The 21,007-nt window shown below is 32.3% G+C and overlaps 1 protein-coding gene across 3 annotated transcripts; it reads left to right on the top strand.

Moving 5' to 3' along the window:
- The first annotated feature begins 1,994 nt into the window (after positions 1–1,994).
- On the top strand, positions 1,995–12,432 carry LOC111709596 (glyoxalase ElbB). Of its 3 annotated transcripts, none has more exons than XM_023483332.1 (9): positions 1,995–2,099; positions 3,825–3,925; positions 5,026–5,080; positions 5,767–5,846; positions 6,673–6,768; positions 7,849–7,962; positions 9,763–9,834; positions 10,251–10,331; positions 12,333–12,432. In XM_023483332.1, exons 1-9 carry the CDS (start codon positions 2,066–2,068, stop codon positions 12,393–12,395), a joined length of 696 nt encoding a protein of 231 aa, XP_023339100.1. In that variant the 5' UTR covers positions 1,995–2,065; the 3' UTR covers positions 12,396–12,432. The 3 variants fall into 3 exon arrangements, with proteins under 3 accessions (XP_023339100.1, XP_023339099.1, XP_023339101.1); XM_023483331.1 differs by having other exon boundaries at positions 7,846–7,962; XM_023483333.1 differs by lacking the exon at positions 7,849–7,962.
- The last annotated feature ends 8,575 nt before the right edge of the window (positions 12,433–21,007 follow it).

Here is a 21,007-nt window from a genome sequence, read left to right as displayed (position 1 = left end):
GCTGGGAGCTGCCGATCATAGCAGTGTTGATCAGGATGCATGTTCGCGAGCCGACTGAGTCCTATTAGCTATTTCATATTTACTTCTAGTTTTAGTATTTATTCAATTACAACAATCTTACTAAAAAAATATTTTCTAAATGAAAAACTAAAACTCGAGTTTTTTAATCTACCTGAGGTTAGGATTGTGTATTTTTCGACCAACGCATGATCCGCTATACTCCACTTTTCCGATCTACGTCACATGGGTTATACTACACTACCGACCTACTAACACGTGGTTTTACAGCTGTAATTGGACAGCGGCGCTCTGCCCTAAAATTTTCTTAATCTGACTCGAATACAGTAGGTAAGAAGTTCAGTAGAGGGGATATCACGTATAGACGATGTAACTTTATCGAAGGAAGTAGGTGAGTCACAGGAGTCACAGTCCTGTATGTTAAAGAGCTTAAGTGGAAAGCAGTTCTATTGTAAATAGAGAAGAACGGATTCAGTCGTTTATTCAGTGCCTCTCATTTCATACAGTGCTTCACAAGCTTCTACTAAGTTATGATTGACATTTTTTAATTGATTATATATCTACATTCGTACTCAGCCCTAGAATTAAAATTCATCATCGGCCTGTAGATCAACCATTGATCACTATCTTGTGCAGACAGCTACGAATTAATTCCTCTAAAACGATACATATACTGCCGGAATATATTTAATTGAGGGAGCATGATCAAGCATTGATCGGTGATCCTCAAATTTAAAAGTACCCACCTTGGGTATCGAGATCAAATTCAAGATTAACAACATCACACACAGGTTGCAGTCTGGAAGTTAGAGATCGGTTCAGTTGCAATTTACACTTAATTTCATTTTAAAAAATTAAAACCGAGAATTACATTGAATTTTGCTGTTCTAACCGTAGGACTTCGAAAATTTAATTTAAAATTAATTAATCTCATTCTTAGAATCAGTTAATTGAGAATATCCACGGAATCTAGTGTTTTGTTTCTTTTTTAAAATTTCTTTGAAAGATCTTTATTCCGCGAAGCCCAAGGATTTCAGATATGAATCATGTTGTTCATTAAGGGACCGTCAACGTAAATTAATCCTGTACAGGATTGGGAGCACCCCCCCCCCCATGTATCAAAGTTAAGGGCGATCAGGCGCGCAACTAGACATTTGGTTAGGGGGGGGCTAGGGGGAAATATTTTTTGGCCCCCCCCTTAACATTTTTAGGGGGGGGCAAGAAAAATGTGTGTTATACTTAAACAATAAAAAACTAACCTTACAAACCTGATATTCAGTAAGTCAACACATCTGATATGAATTAAAAGAAGAAATTTATTCTGGTCAGGGGCGGATACAGGGGGGGAGGCGGGGGGAAATTGGCCCCCCCTGAATTTGGAATTTTTTGTTCCTATTTTCAGAATAGCTTCTCAATAGCATGCTTAATTGGGAAAGAAACCCTAGTGCAAAACAGGAAAAATATCTGTCTTGATAAACTATAATGTGTGAAATCCCATACTATGCCTCACTGTGAAAATGACGTAAAAGTTTGACGTCATCATGTCAATAGAATGCAAAGCACCATCCAGGCTGTATAATTTGAATCAATGGTTTTTATATATTTTAAGATACACTAGAGTAGACCACGTAGACGAAACACCAAATCTACGGAATGTAAAACATCGAATGCACTGCAATATATATACGCCCCCCCCCCCCAAATTTTCTGGGTATGAGATTTCCACTATATAAAAGCAGTCGTAAGTCCTTTGCACGCAATTCTTAAATCTGCAGCATTAACCAATATATATGGTTTTTTTATTATAATGTTCTGTCCTGGTAAGTGGTAGTCCTGGCTAGAGAGTATTCTAATATCTTGGATGGTTTTGCTGGAAAAGGTCACACTGTACACCTGGGTATTCTGGATCAGAGTACACTTTTCACAGAAACAAAATATTCACAAAATGTTGCGGGTTTTGTTACTTTTGTAGATCTATCACGTTACACGGTAGAGTTATGTTGGAAATCTAAACTTGTGAGAAATAATTTCAGAATATCGATGTTAAATGGCTCAGAGGGAGATAGCTATTTTGCTGACAGGTTAGACTTTTGCAATTGCAATACATAATTATAATTATACGAATTCTTTAGCTAAACTTGACTCCGCAATTAATTCAGTGGCAAAAGAAACAAACTGCATATTGTCACTTGTCAGTATCTAAAAAGCGTTTGCAAGAGGAGGACGGAATTTATTTTAATGACTGACGATAGCATAGATCCAGGCGTTTCGCCTTGATAAATGTTAATAAAAAATATAGACGTCGTGTCGCTGCAGGTTAGCATATGTTGCATCAAAAGGCGGGTCGCCATAAATATTTGACTAAATCATGTTGGCGCGTCGCTATTTATTGAATTAGGCGAGTTGCCATCTTAGTTACAACAAACAGACGTGTCGCCATAAATCATCGATGATGCCATAATTTTTAATCAAATAAGTAGCCAAATTTGACTTCGCAATCAATTCAGTGGAAAAAGAAACAAACTTTTCGTCAATGTCTTAAAAGCGTTTGCAAATGGAGGACGGAATTTCTTAGCTGTTTTCATGTAATTAGTAAAAAGTTGAAGTTGACTGCTGGATACAAGCGTTTATTGATAATTTTACACAGTTTTCGCGCAGTTTTCAGAGGGATTTGATTCAATTCAGCAATTCAATTCAGGAGCGCGGCGGTAGTTGAAGTATATTAAGGAGAGAATTGCTTACAACGTCTTCATACTACGTCCACTACATGTTTAGATTTTTGGATGGTCTATCCGTGCTTCTCAAGCTGAGCCCATTCCGTTGCCAGTTGCAGTTCGTAGTCTGAATTCGTTTTATAAGCAATCTCTCTCCTAATTGGCAGTAAAGCAAAGATTTTGATAGGTGATGAATCATTGAGTTCTATGTTTATTTTGTCACTGATATGCTGAAGAAGGCATGTGAAGCAAAGAATTAGTATTTCTCTCGAAGCATCTCAAATTCTCAAAACGAAGAGAGAAATAATAATTATTTACATTTAATTTATAGCTGTCGCGAGTTTATCTGAAAGTTTTTCTGATCTTTAATTAAATAATAATAATTTACGAATTTTTGAATAATACAAGTACTTGTATTTATACATAAGCTTTTAACAATGCAAAAAAAAATACGCTATTTTCTTAGTTAATTGGGACATTTTGTATTTTTTTACATAGGCAACTTTGACTATTCACATTTTATTCCTACTCTCACATTCAACATCTGTTATTCAGTGGAACCCATAGAAAGGTGGATTAGGATGACGAATTTACTCAATCTTAAGTTATTGGCTTTTAGGACGCTTCGAGCCCGTCATCTTTTTCAATTGTGAACATTTTCTCTTTGTATACGTTGTAAAACAAAAACAAACAAAAAATGTCGCGGATTTATAATTTTTTTAAATCGAATTTTGTTGGAGACAAATTTCTAAAAATTCGATCATCTATAATTTTTCTATGGGGACATGTGAAGTCCCACACCAAATTTGGGCCCGATCGGTGCTGCCGTGTTGACGTTTGTTGTATATAAAACCCCGGTAGACAAACAGATAAGCAGAGTATATATATATTTTTTTTTATTTTTTTATCAAGCAAATAGTTTTGCCAGTAGCTTCAAAATTAACTTATAACGTCTGAATGTAAAATGCTCATCAGAATATTTAAAATTAAAACTTGAGTTTAGCAGTCTTCAGTCGTACTCCAATTCCACAGCTTTATGGGTTCATACTGTATTTCTAGGGTAAACTATGAAAACTATGAGTATTGTTCTAGGTTGTGGAGTTCATGATGGTACAGATATACATGAAGCATTTGCCTGTAAAGCAGCTGTTACTGCTGTTGGGTTTCTACCTGTATTCTACTCACTTGATAAGGCAAGGCCATTTCTAATTAAAGGGAGTCTCTGGCTAGACATAGTAGTTGAGCTGAGAATGCAGTATCGTAGGATTAATTTGAGACCTATGAGACGATTCTACGGTTTTGTTATTTAAATTAATAATAGCGACGACGAAAAATGTAAAAATATTTTTCAGTAAAATAATAAAATGTTTAGGAACATATTTCTTACTAGAAATTTGTCAATAAATCAATGTTAGGAACCATTATTTCTTTTTTATTGGTACAATGAGTTTTTTATTCTTTATGAATTTATTTGCAGATTTCTTCAAATTCTACGAATGTCGTATTTTCAATAAAAATTCCAGAAAATCTACGAAAATGTTTTTGAAAAATGAGACTTTACAGAAACCGATAACTGAATAAGATTACTTCACCCCAAAAAAAATATTTTTACAATACGTGCAACTCAACTACAAAATCTAGCCAGACACTCCCTTTAAAGGGACTGTAGGCGATTTAAAACGGTGCCGTCTAAAACAACTTCTCTGAGAAAGATATTCTTGATTTTCCATCAATTCTATCGTGGTTTCTCTAAATCGTGACCTGAGGATTTATGCAGAAAAGCCAAAAAATGAAAATGAAAGAAATCAAATTCAGATTTAAGGTAAAAAAGGCGATTTCTTCCTTGTTCTTTCTCAGATTAAGGTTTTAAGTTTACCATCGATAACCGGTTATACAACTCTATAATTAGCGGATACCTTGAAATTAAGTTGAAGGAACTGTTTGCGTAATTTCAAGTGAAAACAGATTATTTTCCAATTTGTTTTCTCTACAAAAGTGACTCGCGCATTTCTGCTACAGGAAAACATTTATTTATTATCAGAAATAAACACTTTTAAGCCTAAAAAATACTATATTTTCCAAATTATTGATCAGATAAAGGTTTTTAGGTGTACCATTTTGAATCGGGCATTGACATAATAACTTTGAGTTTCACTTGAAATTAGACTTACAGTCCCTTTAAAGATATTTTCTAGGATTAGCCCAGGTTATTAATCATATTTTCTAGGGTTAAGCCTAGGTTATTAATCATATTTTCTAGGATCAAGCCGAGGTTATTAATCATATTTTCTAGGATCAAGCCGAGGTTATTAATCATCTAGTTCCTGCTGTTATGACAAGCTGTTCAGGAATATTCATTATTTGAAAAAAAGTTTATTGATACAGTGGGACACATAAAACTGTGGAAAAGACTTGACAATTATTGCACAAATCTTTATTGATTCTGCCTCTCATTTATGAAAAGATTTTTTATAAAACTTGAAAATTGTTGTTATCTTGAACAATCATACAGCGATAACAAGAAAACTTTGGAATAGGAAGACGACTTTTAGACTCAAGTTATAACTTTAAATAGTCCAATGAACATGAGACACAGCAATTGTGCAGTGTAAACAAACCCATATTACTAAATAATGATTTGATAATTTACAACTACAACTAGTTTCTTTTAACAACATCAAATGATATTCAGTATTACTCTAATGTCGTCTTCCTACAGTGAAACCCTAGTAACGAATACATCGAAAGAATTCATCAAATGTCGTATTCTTCATTTTCTGATAATGGAATGTTGCAGATATTTAGTTTTTTAATTAAATTATTATATGAAACTCTTTAAAACTGATACCGCATATTCATGGCTATTTATTTATTTTCGAAAATACTGAAATTTACCAAGTATAGTATAAAACTCATTGAAAAATTGTCACGACGACATTTGATAAATTCTTCCGATGTATTCGTTATTAAGGGTTTCACTGTATCATAAAGTTTTATGGTTATCCCTGAAAAAAGCTTGAATAATGATGAGTAGAAGACGACAAGAAAACATGTTCTCGGAACATGTTTGTAGAATCTGCGAGGATAGTTGGAGGTCGACCCAACCTTTTAGAGGTCATTCTTCCTTTTATATAATCATGCGATTTACAATTGTAGGCGATTATATCAATACAATGAAGACTACTTTCGATTTCAATTTTGATTTTATATCAAGCTGATAAACAGGATGGATATACAAAAACATAGTTACAAGAGAAGCTGTCAAGCTTCTCTTTGATTACTTGCAAACGTGCAATTCAAAAAAACTTGTTGACAATCAAAACTTAAATAAAAAGTCGTCTTCATTGTATTGATATAATTAACTGCTACTGTATGTAAAGTTGTATGAATGAATTTACACTTTACTAAGTGGCATATAGAATTCACAACAGCACCTTTTAAAGATTTGTTCAATCAAGAATGCGTGAGATATCCATCTTCTTTTTGAAAATGGATTATTTTCAGTTGTGTTTCTCTACAAAATGAGTAAATAAATGAGGGATACCAAACACTTTTTAAGCTGAAAAATCGACGGTTTTTTCCACAATATTGTTTAGATAAAGGTTTAAAGGGATCCGTTGTGAATAGAACACTTGAGATTGAAACTACTTTTATTTATTTCGTGTTCATATTGTTGTAAGCTGGATACCTGGGGGAGAAGCTAGAGGAAATTTTGCATTGTTTTTTCAAGAGAGCAAGGCATAAATAATTTGACATGTAAATGTTAAATTTTTGTTTATAGAGAAAACTTTATTAAGGATACATGGATTTATAATACAAGTTGTAGAGTATATCATTGTTATTGATATTATGACTAGTGTTTCTTTAAGACTTGAATAACATGCGTTTTGAAGCTCAAAGCGTTAAAAACTCGCAAATTATTTTCATGTTTTTATGCTAGGAGCTAGATATGTCTGTAACTTATGGTTTGTTGATACCGGGGGGCGGAGGAATTCTCAAAAATATTTCTAATATTTTGTCCTTCGTCAAAAAAGAGGTAAAAATTTAAATTAACTTTTCTTTCAACACTGAAGTAGAAAAAAACCTAACTTTATATTTATATTATCGAACTCACCGAAATTGTAAACATCTTGCGAACAGCGTGTAAGAGAGTCATTTTTACCTAGCATTCTGTTTATAATTTCTAACATAATATTTATAATTTGAACTTAATGCTTATAATTTTTAGCATAATGTTAATAATTTCTAACTTAATGTTTATAATTTTGAACATAATGTTTATAATTTTGAACTTAATGTTTATAATTTTGAACTTAATGCTTATAATTTATAGAAAAATGTTAATAATTTCTAACTTAATATTTATAATTTTGAACAAAATGTTTATAATTTAACATTTTGTTTATAATTTTGAACATAATGTTTATAATTTAAACATTTTGTTTATTATTTTGAACATTATGTTTATAATTTAAACATTTTGTTTATAATTTTGAACATTATGTTTATAATTTTGATCATAATGTTTATAATTTTAAACATCATGTATATAATTTTGAACATCATGTTTCTGATTTTGATCATAATGTTTATAATTTTGAACATCATGTACATAATTTTGAACATCATCTTTATAATTTTGATCATAATGTTTATAATTTTGAACATCATAATCATAATTTTGAACATAATGTTTACAATTTTGAACATTATGTTTATAATTTTGATCATAATGTTTATAATTTTGAACTCCATGTATATAATTTTGAACATCATGTATATAATTTTGAACATCATGTTTATGATTTTGATCATAATGTTTATTATAATTTTGAACATCATGTATATAATTTTGGACATCATCTTTATAATTTTGATCATAATGTTTATAATTTTGAACATAATTTTTATATTTTTGAACATAATGTTTATAATTTTAAACATCATGTTCATAATTTTGATCATAATGATTATATTTTTTAAATGGTTTCGCGAGCGTTATATTGCTCATTAGACTAGTCATGATCCCTATTTTATGGTACAAGAACACGATCATTCCACATTATATTGGAAATCACTATTAACCTATTTTTTAAATCTTAATTAATTCATGGAGCCTTCTCTACAAGTTGATGAAGATGTTGTTTCTTTTCTAAATCAGTTTCATGAAGCTCATAAACCCATCGGAGCTATATCACATGGTATTCTACTCCTAGCTGCAGTATTCAAGGTATATATAGATATATCGGAGCTATTTCACATGGTATTCTTCTCCTAGCTGCAGTATTCAAGGTATATATAGGGCTCAGTAACATTTTGCCTAGCACAAGTTCGCCTAGTACAAGTTCGCCTAGTACACTTTCGCCTAGTTCAAGTTCGCCTAGATAACATTTTGCCTAGATAACATTTTGCATAGACAACATTTCGCCTAGATAACATTTTGCCTAGATAACATTTTGCCTAGACAACATTTCGCCTAGATAACAATTTGCCTAGATAACATTTTGCCTAGATAACATTAGAGAGTAATTTTCGCCTAGATTAACATTCTTCAAATTAACCAGCTTTTGGAACAAAAAAAGTACGCAATTTTTACTATAAAAATTTCACAATTTTTTTTTGTAGTTTAAATCATTCAGTTTTCTACTGGCATTGAAAATTTGTAAACATTATTATAATACATTTTTTCTGCTTTTAATTGAATTTCTTGAGAAAAAAGAGGAACTTTATAAATTTTAGTGAATTTATCTAGGCGAAAATTACCTTCTAATGTTATCTAGGCAAAATGTTATCTAGGCGAAATGTTGTCTAGGCAAACTGTGTTTAGGCAAAATGTTATCTAGGCAAAATGTTATCTAGGCAAAAAGTTAGTAGGCGAACATGTACTAGGCGAAAGAGTACTAGGCGAACTTGTACTAGGCAAAATGTTACTGAGCCATATATAGATATATCAGAGCTATTTCACATGGTATTCTACTTCTAGCTGCAGTATTGAAGGTATATAAAGATATATCGGAGCTATATCACATGGTATTCTACTCCTAGCTGCAGTATTCAAGGTATATATAGATATTTCGGAGCTATATCACATGGTATTCTACTCTTAGCTGCAGTATTTAAGGTATATATAAATATATTGGAGCTATATCACATGGTATTCTACTCCTAGCTGCAGTATTCAATGTATATATAGATATATTGGAGCTATATCACATGGTATTCTATTCTTAGCTGCAGTATTCAAGGTATATATAGATATATCGGAGCTATATCACATGGTATTCTACTCCTAGCTGCAGGATTCAAGGTATATATAGATATTTCGGAGCTATATCACATGGTATTCTACTCTTAGCTGCAGTATTTAAGGTATATATAGATATATTGGAGCTATATCACATGGTATTCTACTCTTAGCTGCAGTATTCAAGGTATACACAATTGCATACTACACCAGGTTTTTTAGACAATTCATTCTTTTCAACTTGCCAACTCTATCGTACTCTGTAAATTATACAAAAAATTTAAAGGATTTTTCGGCTCAAAATTCCTTTGATTAAAAAAAATGGCCCGATCGGTTCAGCCGTTTTGACATTTATTGATACAAAAATACAGACTGGCAAGTAAAATATAGAGAATAATGGCGTATGTAAAACCAGCACAAAGAGGTTTTCATCAAACTTGTTAAAAGAAACACTGAACAATAATTTTTTAGTCTTATATCTTTGCAACATGAAGTAGGACAAGATAAAAACAGCTCTGCGCTATCAAGTCATCCTGTGCACATTATTAATCGTTTATGTAATTGAACCAACTATTTAGATTATTATTTAATATTAGCGTGCCAAATATAGATAATTTGATTTGATTTGATTTGATGAAACCTTAGAACTTCGATATTGTAAACTATCAATTCTGATAGCAAACAGCCAACAGGGTTTAGAAAATTTCATACTGATTCCTGGTTGTAAGCTTCAGACATATGCTGTGAAGATTTAAGAATCAAATTTATTCGTGTTTTTCTGTTTAGGATGTTGAAGTAACCTTCGGGGAAGCTGATGAATCAGGATTCAGTGATATAGCAGAACTACTTGGTGCTAAGGTACAACAAGGAATCATTTTTTATGATTTTTTTCGTTTTCTTTCTAAGTGAAAACAGTTTGTATTTTTAACATGTTAAATTAAATAGATGATTTGTAGATGATTGTAGATTGTAGATTGTAGATTGTAGACACATTTACAATGTTGTTTTCACTCTGCAGTCTGCTGCCACGTCTTTGAACAATTGATCCTATTCTTGTTACACATCATTTATATTTCTTTTTTCTTTTTTTTCCTGTTCATGTATTATCCATGGAACATCAAACATCAAAACAAAAGCTTTATAATTAATAGAAGAGTAAATTGCAAATACTAAACAATTAATCCCACTTGCTGAAAAAAGTATGGTTAAGTGAAATTTACACAATAGAAAATAAAATGTAAGATAAAGAATTTAATTTATCATTCATTCTTTAGGTTATAGGTTCGACTGGGGTTCATCTTGACACATCTAACAATTTACTTTCGACACCTGGGTCTATTGATGAAAGTTTGGAGGTAACGTTAAAGGAATTTTGATGTTTAAAGGGACTGTAATACCAACTTTAAGTGACCCTCCATGCAAAGATGACAATGCTCGATTTACAACGGTACCAGTGAAAGCTAAGTCTGATCCAATATGAATTAGATATCCATATTATCCATTTTCATAATTTTTAAAATGGGAGAATAATATAGGAATTTAAAGAAATAAACACTTTTAAAACAATAAAAAACGACAATATCCTTCTTACTATTGATCAGCTAAAGGTTACAAGGTTACCGTTCCAAATCAGGTCGGGCATTGTCATCTTTGCATTGAGGGTCCCTAGCAATTAAGCATGTTGTCCCTTAAGCAGGTTGAGATACGACAAAAATCTGAATCTCGTTAGATAACTGAAGTTAAGCACTCTTGTCCACAGCCAGTAACTGGATTGGTGTCCTGACTGGTGTTCACGGGTTCGATTCCCGTACTCCACACGAACCTGTGGTTTCAAAATCATCTGAAGCCAACATCTGGTTAAGCAGTTATGACCACCTGACGGATGTGGGAGGACAGAGGGGCGGCTCTCAACATCTCTCACAGCGAAAGGATGAGTGCTTTCTACTAACAAGAAAGAAGCTTGAAAAGGATTGATCCAAGAGAATGATGATGAAGAGAGGAAAGGTTAATAAGCAAGGAGAGTCAATGGTGGCCAGGTATAGGTACCTGGAGGTATCCAATTCGGGCTTATAGATGTTAGGGAGCAATGAGCGTGTTTCCTGTAAGTGTGGCACCCGTGCCTCATTCCAGTATATCAGAAGGATTCCTGCACTCTATATTCTCAGGCATAAGAAGAATCTTAGGCAGCTGGAATCTTGTCAGCCCTCTTCTCAGAGTAAATGAAGCGTGGACGGATGAATGCGCTGCCAGATTACAACCCTTGGCAGATCAATACATAAACCCCTACAACACCAAAAAACTTTCGCAATAGAAAAAATTCCAAGATTTGATCGTAACAACCTGATCATGTCCTGGGGGAAAAAACATCTCTTTATAAATTTAAAAGTTGAAAACATCTAGAAAAATTATGACAGTTGTAAGTGAGGAGTGCGAGTTGTGACTGTGAGTAGGGAGGGAGTGCAGAGACGTAATAAGATATGTATATAAAATGACCTGGCGCTATCCCTATCCTTAAGAATAGATATTATGAAGTATTGTATAAACATTTTTAGAAAACATATTTAATAAATTAATAGTAAGTTATGCAACGTTTTTTAGATATCCAAGAAAACACTGCATAACTATTTAAAAATAAGATATTTTCTTTAAAAATATTATTTGTTACTTCTATAATATCACTCCTGTATGCAGAGTCCATTAGCGCCTGATCCAATCAGGGTTCAGTCATGTGTTTGTTGTCTATTCTGAACCAATAGAAATAGTATGGCAGTAACATCTATCTTTCTATCTAACTCATTATCAAATTAGAGATATAAATCCTTCAATCGGTGCTATCAGTAAATGGAATTATTTACTTCTACTGAAACTATAGCGCCAGGTCAAGTTAAATATACATCTGCGAATACAGAGGCTTGGAGACCATTTTGCGAGGCTCACATGGCGGCCCTTCACTCCGTTCCTCCTTTGAGCAGTTCCATTTAAAACTTTTACTTAATTTATTTACGCTCTTATTTTCTTTTTAACTTGGAAGGTTTACCCACAATGGATGAAACTTCAGACACGACTGTACTTTAATTGATATACCATCAAAAAGCTTAATGAAGTACAAAGGTCAGAGGTGTATTCAGAGAAATCGATGGATTTCAGTGGGTTTTTAGGTCCCAAGGGGTGCTCAGCCCCCCCCCCCTCTAAAGAAAAAAATGTTAAGCCCCCCCTGGACAAATTCCTGAATACGGCCCTGAAAGGTCATCATTAAAGTCTCCTCTCTCATCCTTTGTGGATAACCTTGTATCTAGAACAGATTTTTGCATTTCCTTTTATATCCAAATTAAAAAATATATATTGTTTTGTTTCAGGTGGCGATGAGCATAAACCAATTGATCGAGAAGATGATGGATTTAATTGACTCGTCGTTGTAAGATTGATGATAAATAATAAATAGAATATAATTCATTATTATCAATAGATTAAAGGGACTGTAGGCGTAACTACAAGTGACCCCTTCATGTACTTTATGTACTTCATGTACTTCATGTACATACATGTACAACTATGTACTTTTTAAACTCTTATCTGAGCAACATTTAGTAAGGTCTCGTCTTTTTTCTTTCTAAAAATGTTGAATTTTGACAATTTCCTGCTTTTTCACTTGTTCCATAAATCCACGAAAGACTATGGAGAAAATATATGATACATAATTAACAAAACAAAAATAAAAGTTGATGCCAGCAGAATATTTTTTAACAAATTCAAGTTTTTGCGTCTTCTCGACAATTCGTATTTTTTCATATCAAATAATAAATGAAAATGCTCCTATTTTTATTGAGGGAAAAAGCACTGAAATTTTTCTACAAAATGTATAGTAGCAGAAGTTTAAAATATAAATAAATGGGACAGAAAAGCGTTCTAGACAAATAAGAATTTGAAAAAGGTTTTCTCTGGAACAGTAAAAAGGATGATTTTAAAAAAAAATTCGAAATTTTACGTTTTTATTTGAAGAGTTGTCAACAAAGGTGAATTTCAGAGGGAGAGAATCAGTTTTGAAGAAACCTTATTGAAAAATTTATGATGAATAACAGTGGTTAATTGATTATCTGATGCATTCTTGATCAGAAAAAGCTTTAACGGGTACTGTTGTTAGTCAGACATGTGATTCTATCTACTAATATTCCATTTACCTTCTATGTACAGTTCCATTACAACCCAAAAAAAATATTGTTCTTTAATAAGCAGCATTTCTTTGGTTGCTGTTGCCTATTTCCATACAATAATTTTCTTCACATTAACCTAAAGATGTGTCCTGATGTACCGCATCTACATGGCCTTAGATCTCCAGAGAAGTTAAATTTTCCCCTTCGCAGATCATATTAAAGACTTGTTGACATGAATCACAAATGATAACTGAGAGATCGTCCCACCCTGAAATCAAAATAATTTGTTTAAAGGGACAGACCGGCTATGTAAGGTAGTTGAACGGAGTATGCAGTGTTGTGNATTCAACGTTCAAAACTACTGATTTGGGGGTGGATACGTTTTCAGAATTATTTTTTTTAAATTATTAAATAACGACAACGAAAAACAAAGTAAAAATAAAACAGTAATCTAATTACATGGCTAGGAAGATATTTCACAAAGAAATTTGTCAATAAATCAATGCTAAAATCGATTACTTTGTTTTCATTATTATATTCAATTTCTAATTTTCTTTGAATTTATTCGCAGATTTCTTCAATTTCTTAAAATGTCGTGTATTCAATAATAGTTACAAAGAATCTGTGAACATCTTTGTGAATAACAAGTGACTAGAATAATGAGATAATAGAAACTAATAATTGAACAAGATTACTTCTTTTCGATGATAACATTAATTTTTATTTTCTCAAAATGTTCCTAAACATGATGTCTGTAGTTTCTGTTTATTGTAGACTATTTTTACATTTTATGTCGTCGTTAGTTAATAATTTAAAAAAAACGAATTCTGAAAGCGTATCCACCCCCAAATCGGAGTTTTGAACGTTGAATTTGCACGTAAGCTCAGGAATTACAGACTTTTAATAAGTGAAATATGTCTCAAATGAATCCTAAAGAAGTTTTCCACAACACTGTGTCCTCAGTTCAACTACCTTACATAGCCGGTCACTCCCTTTAAGGTTAGTGGTAGGTTCTTTTTAAATGCTGAATATGAAGTCAATTTGGGTAGAGACATGCAAGTTCCTTACAAAAGTGCTACATTTGATGAGATTTGAACAAATATTTTGAATTGTTTACCCATGCTTTGAACTTCGTTCAAATGAACATGGTTTTTAGAAAACAAATAGCTAATATACTGACATTTTTTGGTTAGCATCCAAATTTAACATACCAGATGCAATACAATTGATGGAGTCACATTGTCTAACAACCTCTGTGTTGTTTTTCAAAGATACTCGACAGGCAAGATCCTCTCTAGTCTCCACATCTTGTGTAAGCATCCTGTCCTGAGGAAGTAATGAGATACAAATTGAATTGAATTTGTTTAAAAAGAAATGTTAACATGTCCTAGTTTGAAAATTAAATAGAAATGAGGACCCGATAAGCATAATTTGTCATTGCTAATATTTTATTTAAGTGTCGTCAAACATTTAATTGTGATAAAACAGATAAAAATAAATTTTAAGGAAAATTGTAATTCTCATTTTAAGGGAAAAAATCTCTAATTGAGCGATTCTGAAAAAGTTAAAAGTTAAAGGGACTGTTTGTAGTAATAATTTTAGGACTCTCAATTTATTCATGCATAGATAAATAAATAAACATAGATAGCTTATGTAAGTAAAATCACCAAGAATTGTACAGTCCGCGAACTCATACTTCTAGGGGTCAAAGTGTACTTCACTGATAAGCGGGGTGGTTTGGTGTTTTAATGGATTTCAAATTAGAGTGTAAAATAACTCCGGGAATGGAACTATTTGAACAACAATATTTCACTGAGCAATATATCATATTGACGAGTACTGAAAAGGGACATGAGAAGGACTAAACTAACATAGATTTCTCTCTACAGAACTCATGTACACAAGTACTCAATGACATAAATATAGCCAATGTTCACAACCGACCTAGTTAATCTATATAATAGGAATATCTTTAAAACATCTCTGTACATTTATATCTTTCAAGATGAAAAATGTCGTCTTATGTGCAATCTATCTTTGTCTATGGTCAGATGTTTGATTACCCATCAATCCTCATTATTAATTAAATGTGGATGATAATGTCCTTATTTTTTATGGAAACTAGGCTTTTAGGTTGCTTCGCGCACATCTTCTATTTCAAGTGTGAACATGTTCTCATTGTAAAACATTAAAAAACGAAAAAAAATCGCGAATTTTCAAGATTAAAAAAAATTTTAATCTCAAATTTTTAAAATTTTGATCATTCATAAACCTTCCCAGAGGTCATGTGATGTCCTACACAAAATGTTGGCCTGATCGGTTCAGTCTTTTTGACGTTTATTGGATACAAACAAACGGACACCAAAACAAACACCAAGACACCCAACCTAAATTAGTATAGAAGATAGGAATTCTCTAAATTTGTTTCAGGCTTTCGGCGTAAATCCGCATTTAATTTTATAGAGAATTTTAATAATAATCAATTTCCAGGTAAATTCATTTTAATAAGAGGAAGCTCAATGGCTTGTAACTTGAAATTTCGATTACAATCCCATAAAAATTACTTTGCTGCAGATGGTTACTGGTCAGATATCCAGCAAATATAAAGAGATACAACATTTAACCATATTAAAATATTATCATTTAATGTGAAATACTCTATTTTTAAAGTTTTTATTCTCAAATTCTTTCTAATGAAGCATTATGCTCAGACTGGTAAAGTTGAATTTAAAAGGGTATGGGGGCTCAGCGCCCATACCCTTTTCAGTGGGTGTTCAGTACCTAACGGGTACTAAACCCCCCTGGATAGAAAACAAAGCCCCCTCCCTCTGCGCCTCTGATTTTATTATTTTTATTGACCAAAAGATTTTCCTCAATGGAATAGGTTTTGAGCCCGAAACATCGTAGAAGGCTTTTTGCTGAGAAATAAAGGATTAGAGCAGAGAAGGCTTATATGTAAATAGGTTAAAAAAAATTTTTAAACCAGTAGAAATACGCAACACATTGAAATATATACAATACTCTGAGAGTTAGTCTTCAAAATTGTAGAGTCTCGACTTCATAGCGTCGCAACGACTTAGCCTTTGGTCTTACCTCACCAACTTACTTATACCTTTTTGTAGCCCTAGACATATACATTTTAAAAATGCAATGCGCTTGTTTCTATCTTAACTTTAAAAGATGTAATTGGCAATTCATTTTTGATTTTTTCGTGAGAGCGTTACACATCTTGGTTTGCAGTGAACAATCTTGCAGTGTTTAGATGAACATAGCGATCGGCAACTAAAAATATTTTTGACACTGCGAGTGTCAGGTGTGTGCACACATGTTATCAGGCGCGCAACTAGACATTTGGTTAGAGGGGGCTAGGAGGAATTATTTCGCGCGAAAAATTTTTTGACCCCCCCCCCTAAACATTTTTAGGGGGGGCAAGAAAAATGTGTGTTATACTTAAACAATAAAAACTAACCTTACCAACCGGATTCCCTTAATCAGGCTAGGGGGGGGCCTGGCCCCCCCCTAGTTGCGCGCCTGCATGTTATGATTGATATCAAATAAAAAAACTATTTCCAATTATTCATAACGAAATCTACATAACATTATTTACGGCTTTTCTAAAGTTAAAACTATGAGCGGTCGTTCCTTCTTACCCTGTAATAATGATAATAATAAGAATAAGAAGAGTCTGAGTTATTAAAAACTCAACTCAACTCCCATAAATACAATGCTTTACCAGAAGTGAAGAGGACGTCGACGACGACGTTATGGTAAGTTGTGCACTGTATGGTCATAATGATTTTCCTCATTGAAATGGAAGCACCTTTTTTATCAGATCTTTTGTAATACATAATTATGGAATTGTTTTTATTAATCATGCTAACATGTGTATTTTTCAGTCTTTCGAAAGTAAAAATATATTTTTACTTTATACTAATGTAAGTATTGTATTACCAATAAAACTACATCTAGCGTTGAAATATTGAAATACTTTACCAACGTAGGCTGGGGATTCCCCAGTGGGGAAGTAAAGGGTGTTTGTATAAACCTGTTTTCAAGTTCGGCTCTAACCAAGGAAGATAAACCAGGAACCCTCATATATATACCTATACTTTATATATACTTATATATTTAAACATCTAAAATGTATATTTAAACTGAAAAAGTTGAAAATACTATATACTTATATATATATATATAAAGATATATATATTATATAGTATTAGTTCAGACACGGTTGAGGAAGCATCTATGTATAGATAGTTCCCTCTCTGCCTAGGTGTGTATCTATCTATCGGACCTGAAGTTATTTGCGTCTCTTATTGGTCGAGCTTGCTTCTCCTCGTGAAATCCCAGCTTCTCATTGGTCCTTACTTTGGCCCCTCTGATCTGTGATTGGTCAAAACTACCTGCCAGTGTCTTCCACACTTCAATCGTTTTGAATTCACACATTCTATCATCAGAAGATTTTTGATATTTTGCAACAAGTCAATCATCATGCCACAAACCACTAAAGATAAAGAAGATAGTTCTAATTTAGATAATCTAAAAACTCTTGTGATGGTCCTCAAGGAAAGTGTTGATAATTTAACAAAAAGATTTGATTCCTTATATATGATGAAACCTTGAAAAAAGTTAAGGATGATAATTTACATTCGAAACCTTGCTGATATGGTAAATGATCGTGAGGAGCATAGCAGAAACAGCAGTATTAGGATCTTTGGATTAAAGATCAGTGATGATACCTCGTAAGATGCCATTTCAACCTCAAGACTGGTGTACTGTATGTTAATCTTCTAAATCCCATCCTTTCGCTTGCTGTCAAGGAAAAGGTAATTCCAAAGGTTCCTGATATGTTCGAGCTGATTGAATATGCTCATACACTACCAATGAGATGTAAAGATTCCAACAAACCTACTCAACCGAATCCAGTTATTGTAAGGTTCCAATCCCGACTCCTTCGTCAGTTTGTTTTCAAATACAAGAAATCCTACCTTGATGTCCAGGATCCGAAGCATATTTTCATATCTGAAGACCTCACAGCCCTGAATTACAAGAAACTTGTTGAACTCAAAAATGATTCAAATATCCTTGCTGCGTGGAGCCTTGCAGAAAAGATTTACTTCACAGAGAAGAAAGATCCTGAAATGAGGAAGAGACTTTAATTTACTTGCCATCACATGTCTGTCTCCATCCTAAATTTAAATTCTCAATATTTCTGTTCTACAGGGGATAATATTAGGTCCATTATTGTTTTTGATATTTATAAATGACATGCATAAGTCTAATGCCCTACTTAATGTCCATTTTGCTGATGACACGACAGGTCTTTGTAAAGGTAAAAATTTGAATGAAATGGTACCTTTTGTCAATCAAGAGTTGCAAAAAATTGGTGTTTGATTGCATTCTCATAAACTTGCTATTAATGCAGGCAAAACAAAAGTCATGATCTTTCATCCAAGGGGTAAAAACGTTGATCCCAATCTAAACTTTGTATTTGATAACAACGACTTAAACTGTTCTATTAATCCTGATCTCATTCATCCTGTAGAGAGAATAAAAAATTCTAGTACTTGTCCTGCTTATAAAGTCCTTGGTATTTTTATTGACGAAAACCTTACTTTTAACTATCACGTAAAATCTACTTTGAATAAAATCTCTAAATCATTATTTACTCTGAATAAAGTAAAGAATTCCTTGTCTCCTACCGCTCTTAAAAGTTTATACTACGCTTTAATTCATCCATATTTTCTTTATTGTCTGCCTGTTATTAGCTGTTCAAGTCAAAAAAAATATAAACATGTTAGCTCTAAAACAAAAGCGGTGTATTCATATTATTTGCAAAGCTAGTTACAATGCTCATACTGAGCTTCTGTTTCATTTATTAAAAATCCTACCTCTTGCTGATCTTATTTTACAACAGAAGCTTAATTTTATGCACTCCATGGAAAATTGCTATATGCACCATCTTCATTTATAGATAACAAAACCTTTCCTAAGAACAGTCGAATTGATGTTCATCCTTATCCACTTAGAAATATCAATGATTTTATTACGCCTCGAGTTCGCAATGAATTTCTTACTAGATTTCCATTTTACTCCTTTCCCATTTGTTGGAATACTCTTGATCCTACATTTCAGTCAATAAGCAATAAGAACGCTTTTAAATACTCAGTTAAACAGCATCTGTTGGAAAGATTAGAAAACTTTGTTTGTAATAAACTTTTCTGTTATACCTGCTCTAGACTCTAAATCTTAAGGGTTAAAAAATTACGAATCAATTATTCCTTTTCTGCCCTGTTATCTTCTGGAATTTGTTGAGTAAATTTTGGTGTACAGATTGTAAAGGGTGGGGGTTTTATCTAGTTATTAACGATCTCATCATCTTTACTCATTTATATAGATTTCCAGTTAATCATATATTCAGAATTGATAAATTGAAATTTGTAAGATTATGTATTCATTGGAGTCCAGATTGTCCTGATTATTTAATATTTATAAATCATAGTTGAAGCTAAGAGGTCCCTGTTCTCCTCTATCCAATCCTCCTGCCCAACCTAAACCATCCACCACCACACCGTCAATACCGTATCTATAGTTTTTCTTTCTTTTATTATCGAGCAACTGGGGAGCTGATATGAAAACAGCTACAGCTATAGCAGCTCTCCAGACGCAGAACATTAATCAGTTGATAATTAATCTACCACTTAAAATAATGATTTATCAATGTTTCTGCGTAAATAAATAATATTTGATTTGATTTGATTGGATTATATATACATATATATAATATATATGAATTTGTTTACATAAAAAAAATGTGTACTGCAGATCAGGGAGAAGTGTAAACAAGATATGAAGTTTCCTAATATATCTTTATTGCTCTTCACTACAAAAATACATATGGAGTGCAGTTCAAGCCAGTTTTCCTGCCTCAGGCATATAATTATGCTGGCTTTGCTCAGCTGACAAATACACAGGGAGTAGGTGAAGGGGGGGGGGGGCGATAGGGAGTTCTGCATTAATTAATACGTGTTTAATTAATTTGGAAGTTTTTGCAAATTATTAAAAAAAAACTAAATAGTTGTTTTAGAAATTCTGAATATAAAGTGGTGGTGCATGCTTTGTATACAGAAGTTGTTAAATTTTTATCCACTTTTTTATTTAAATTAATGACATGCTTTTTTAACAGTTTTAAAAATATTGTTCTGCATTCAATTTTTATTATAAAAATTTTAAAAAAAAATTTATTTTTTATATCTTCGACGTTTTCAAACTTGTCATAAATTAGGGATAATTTCTTAAGAAAAAGTTCTATTTTCCAAAAATTCTTAATTTTTTATTACGTAAAAAATTTGCAGTGTAGGTATAGGGCAGGCAGGTACATTGGTTATATAAGATATACTCTCTTCATTTGTTTGTTACAGTATCTCGTGTATTTGTTTAATATGGGGCAAATTACAATAATTAAGTAATAATTAAGAGTAATACCAATAATACTATAGTAATTATAATAAAAATGTAAGAAATATAACAAAAATTATAATTGATTATATAAATGAATTTTTCAACAGTAAATTCTTGTACATCTTATAACCATACCATGCTTAATCCTGTTGAGAGTTTATACTGCTTGGTTTAAGGCACAGTGCTTCATATTTTGAATACTATTTTGTATTCAATGTTTTGAGATTTAAATTGAAACCGGTTTTTGGCGGATTTGATTGCAGCTTTGGTAAAATTATTTGCTTTGTTAAAATATCATTAGTTTGCTTGAATATCGTCTTCCCATGGGTAATCAATCTAATAAAACACATTACTTCATTTATTAGAGGTGGTTAGTATTATTATTCTTTCTAAGCTTTAATGCGTGTTTTGTTATT

Source organism: Eurytemora carolleeae, unplaced genomic scaffold (assembly GCF_000591075.1).
Source record: "Eurytemora carolleeae unplaced genomic scaffold, Eaff_2.0 scaffold985, whole genome shotgun sequence".
NCBI classification, from domain to species: domain Eukaryota; kingdom Metazoa; phylum Arthropoda; class Copepoda; order Calanoida; family Temoridae; genus Eurytemora; species Eurytemora carolleeae.
Note: the sequence above shows the minus strand (reverse complement) of the source record. Positions and strands in the feature narration are given on the sequence as shown.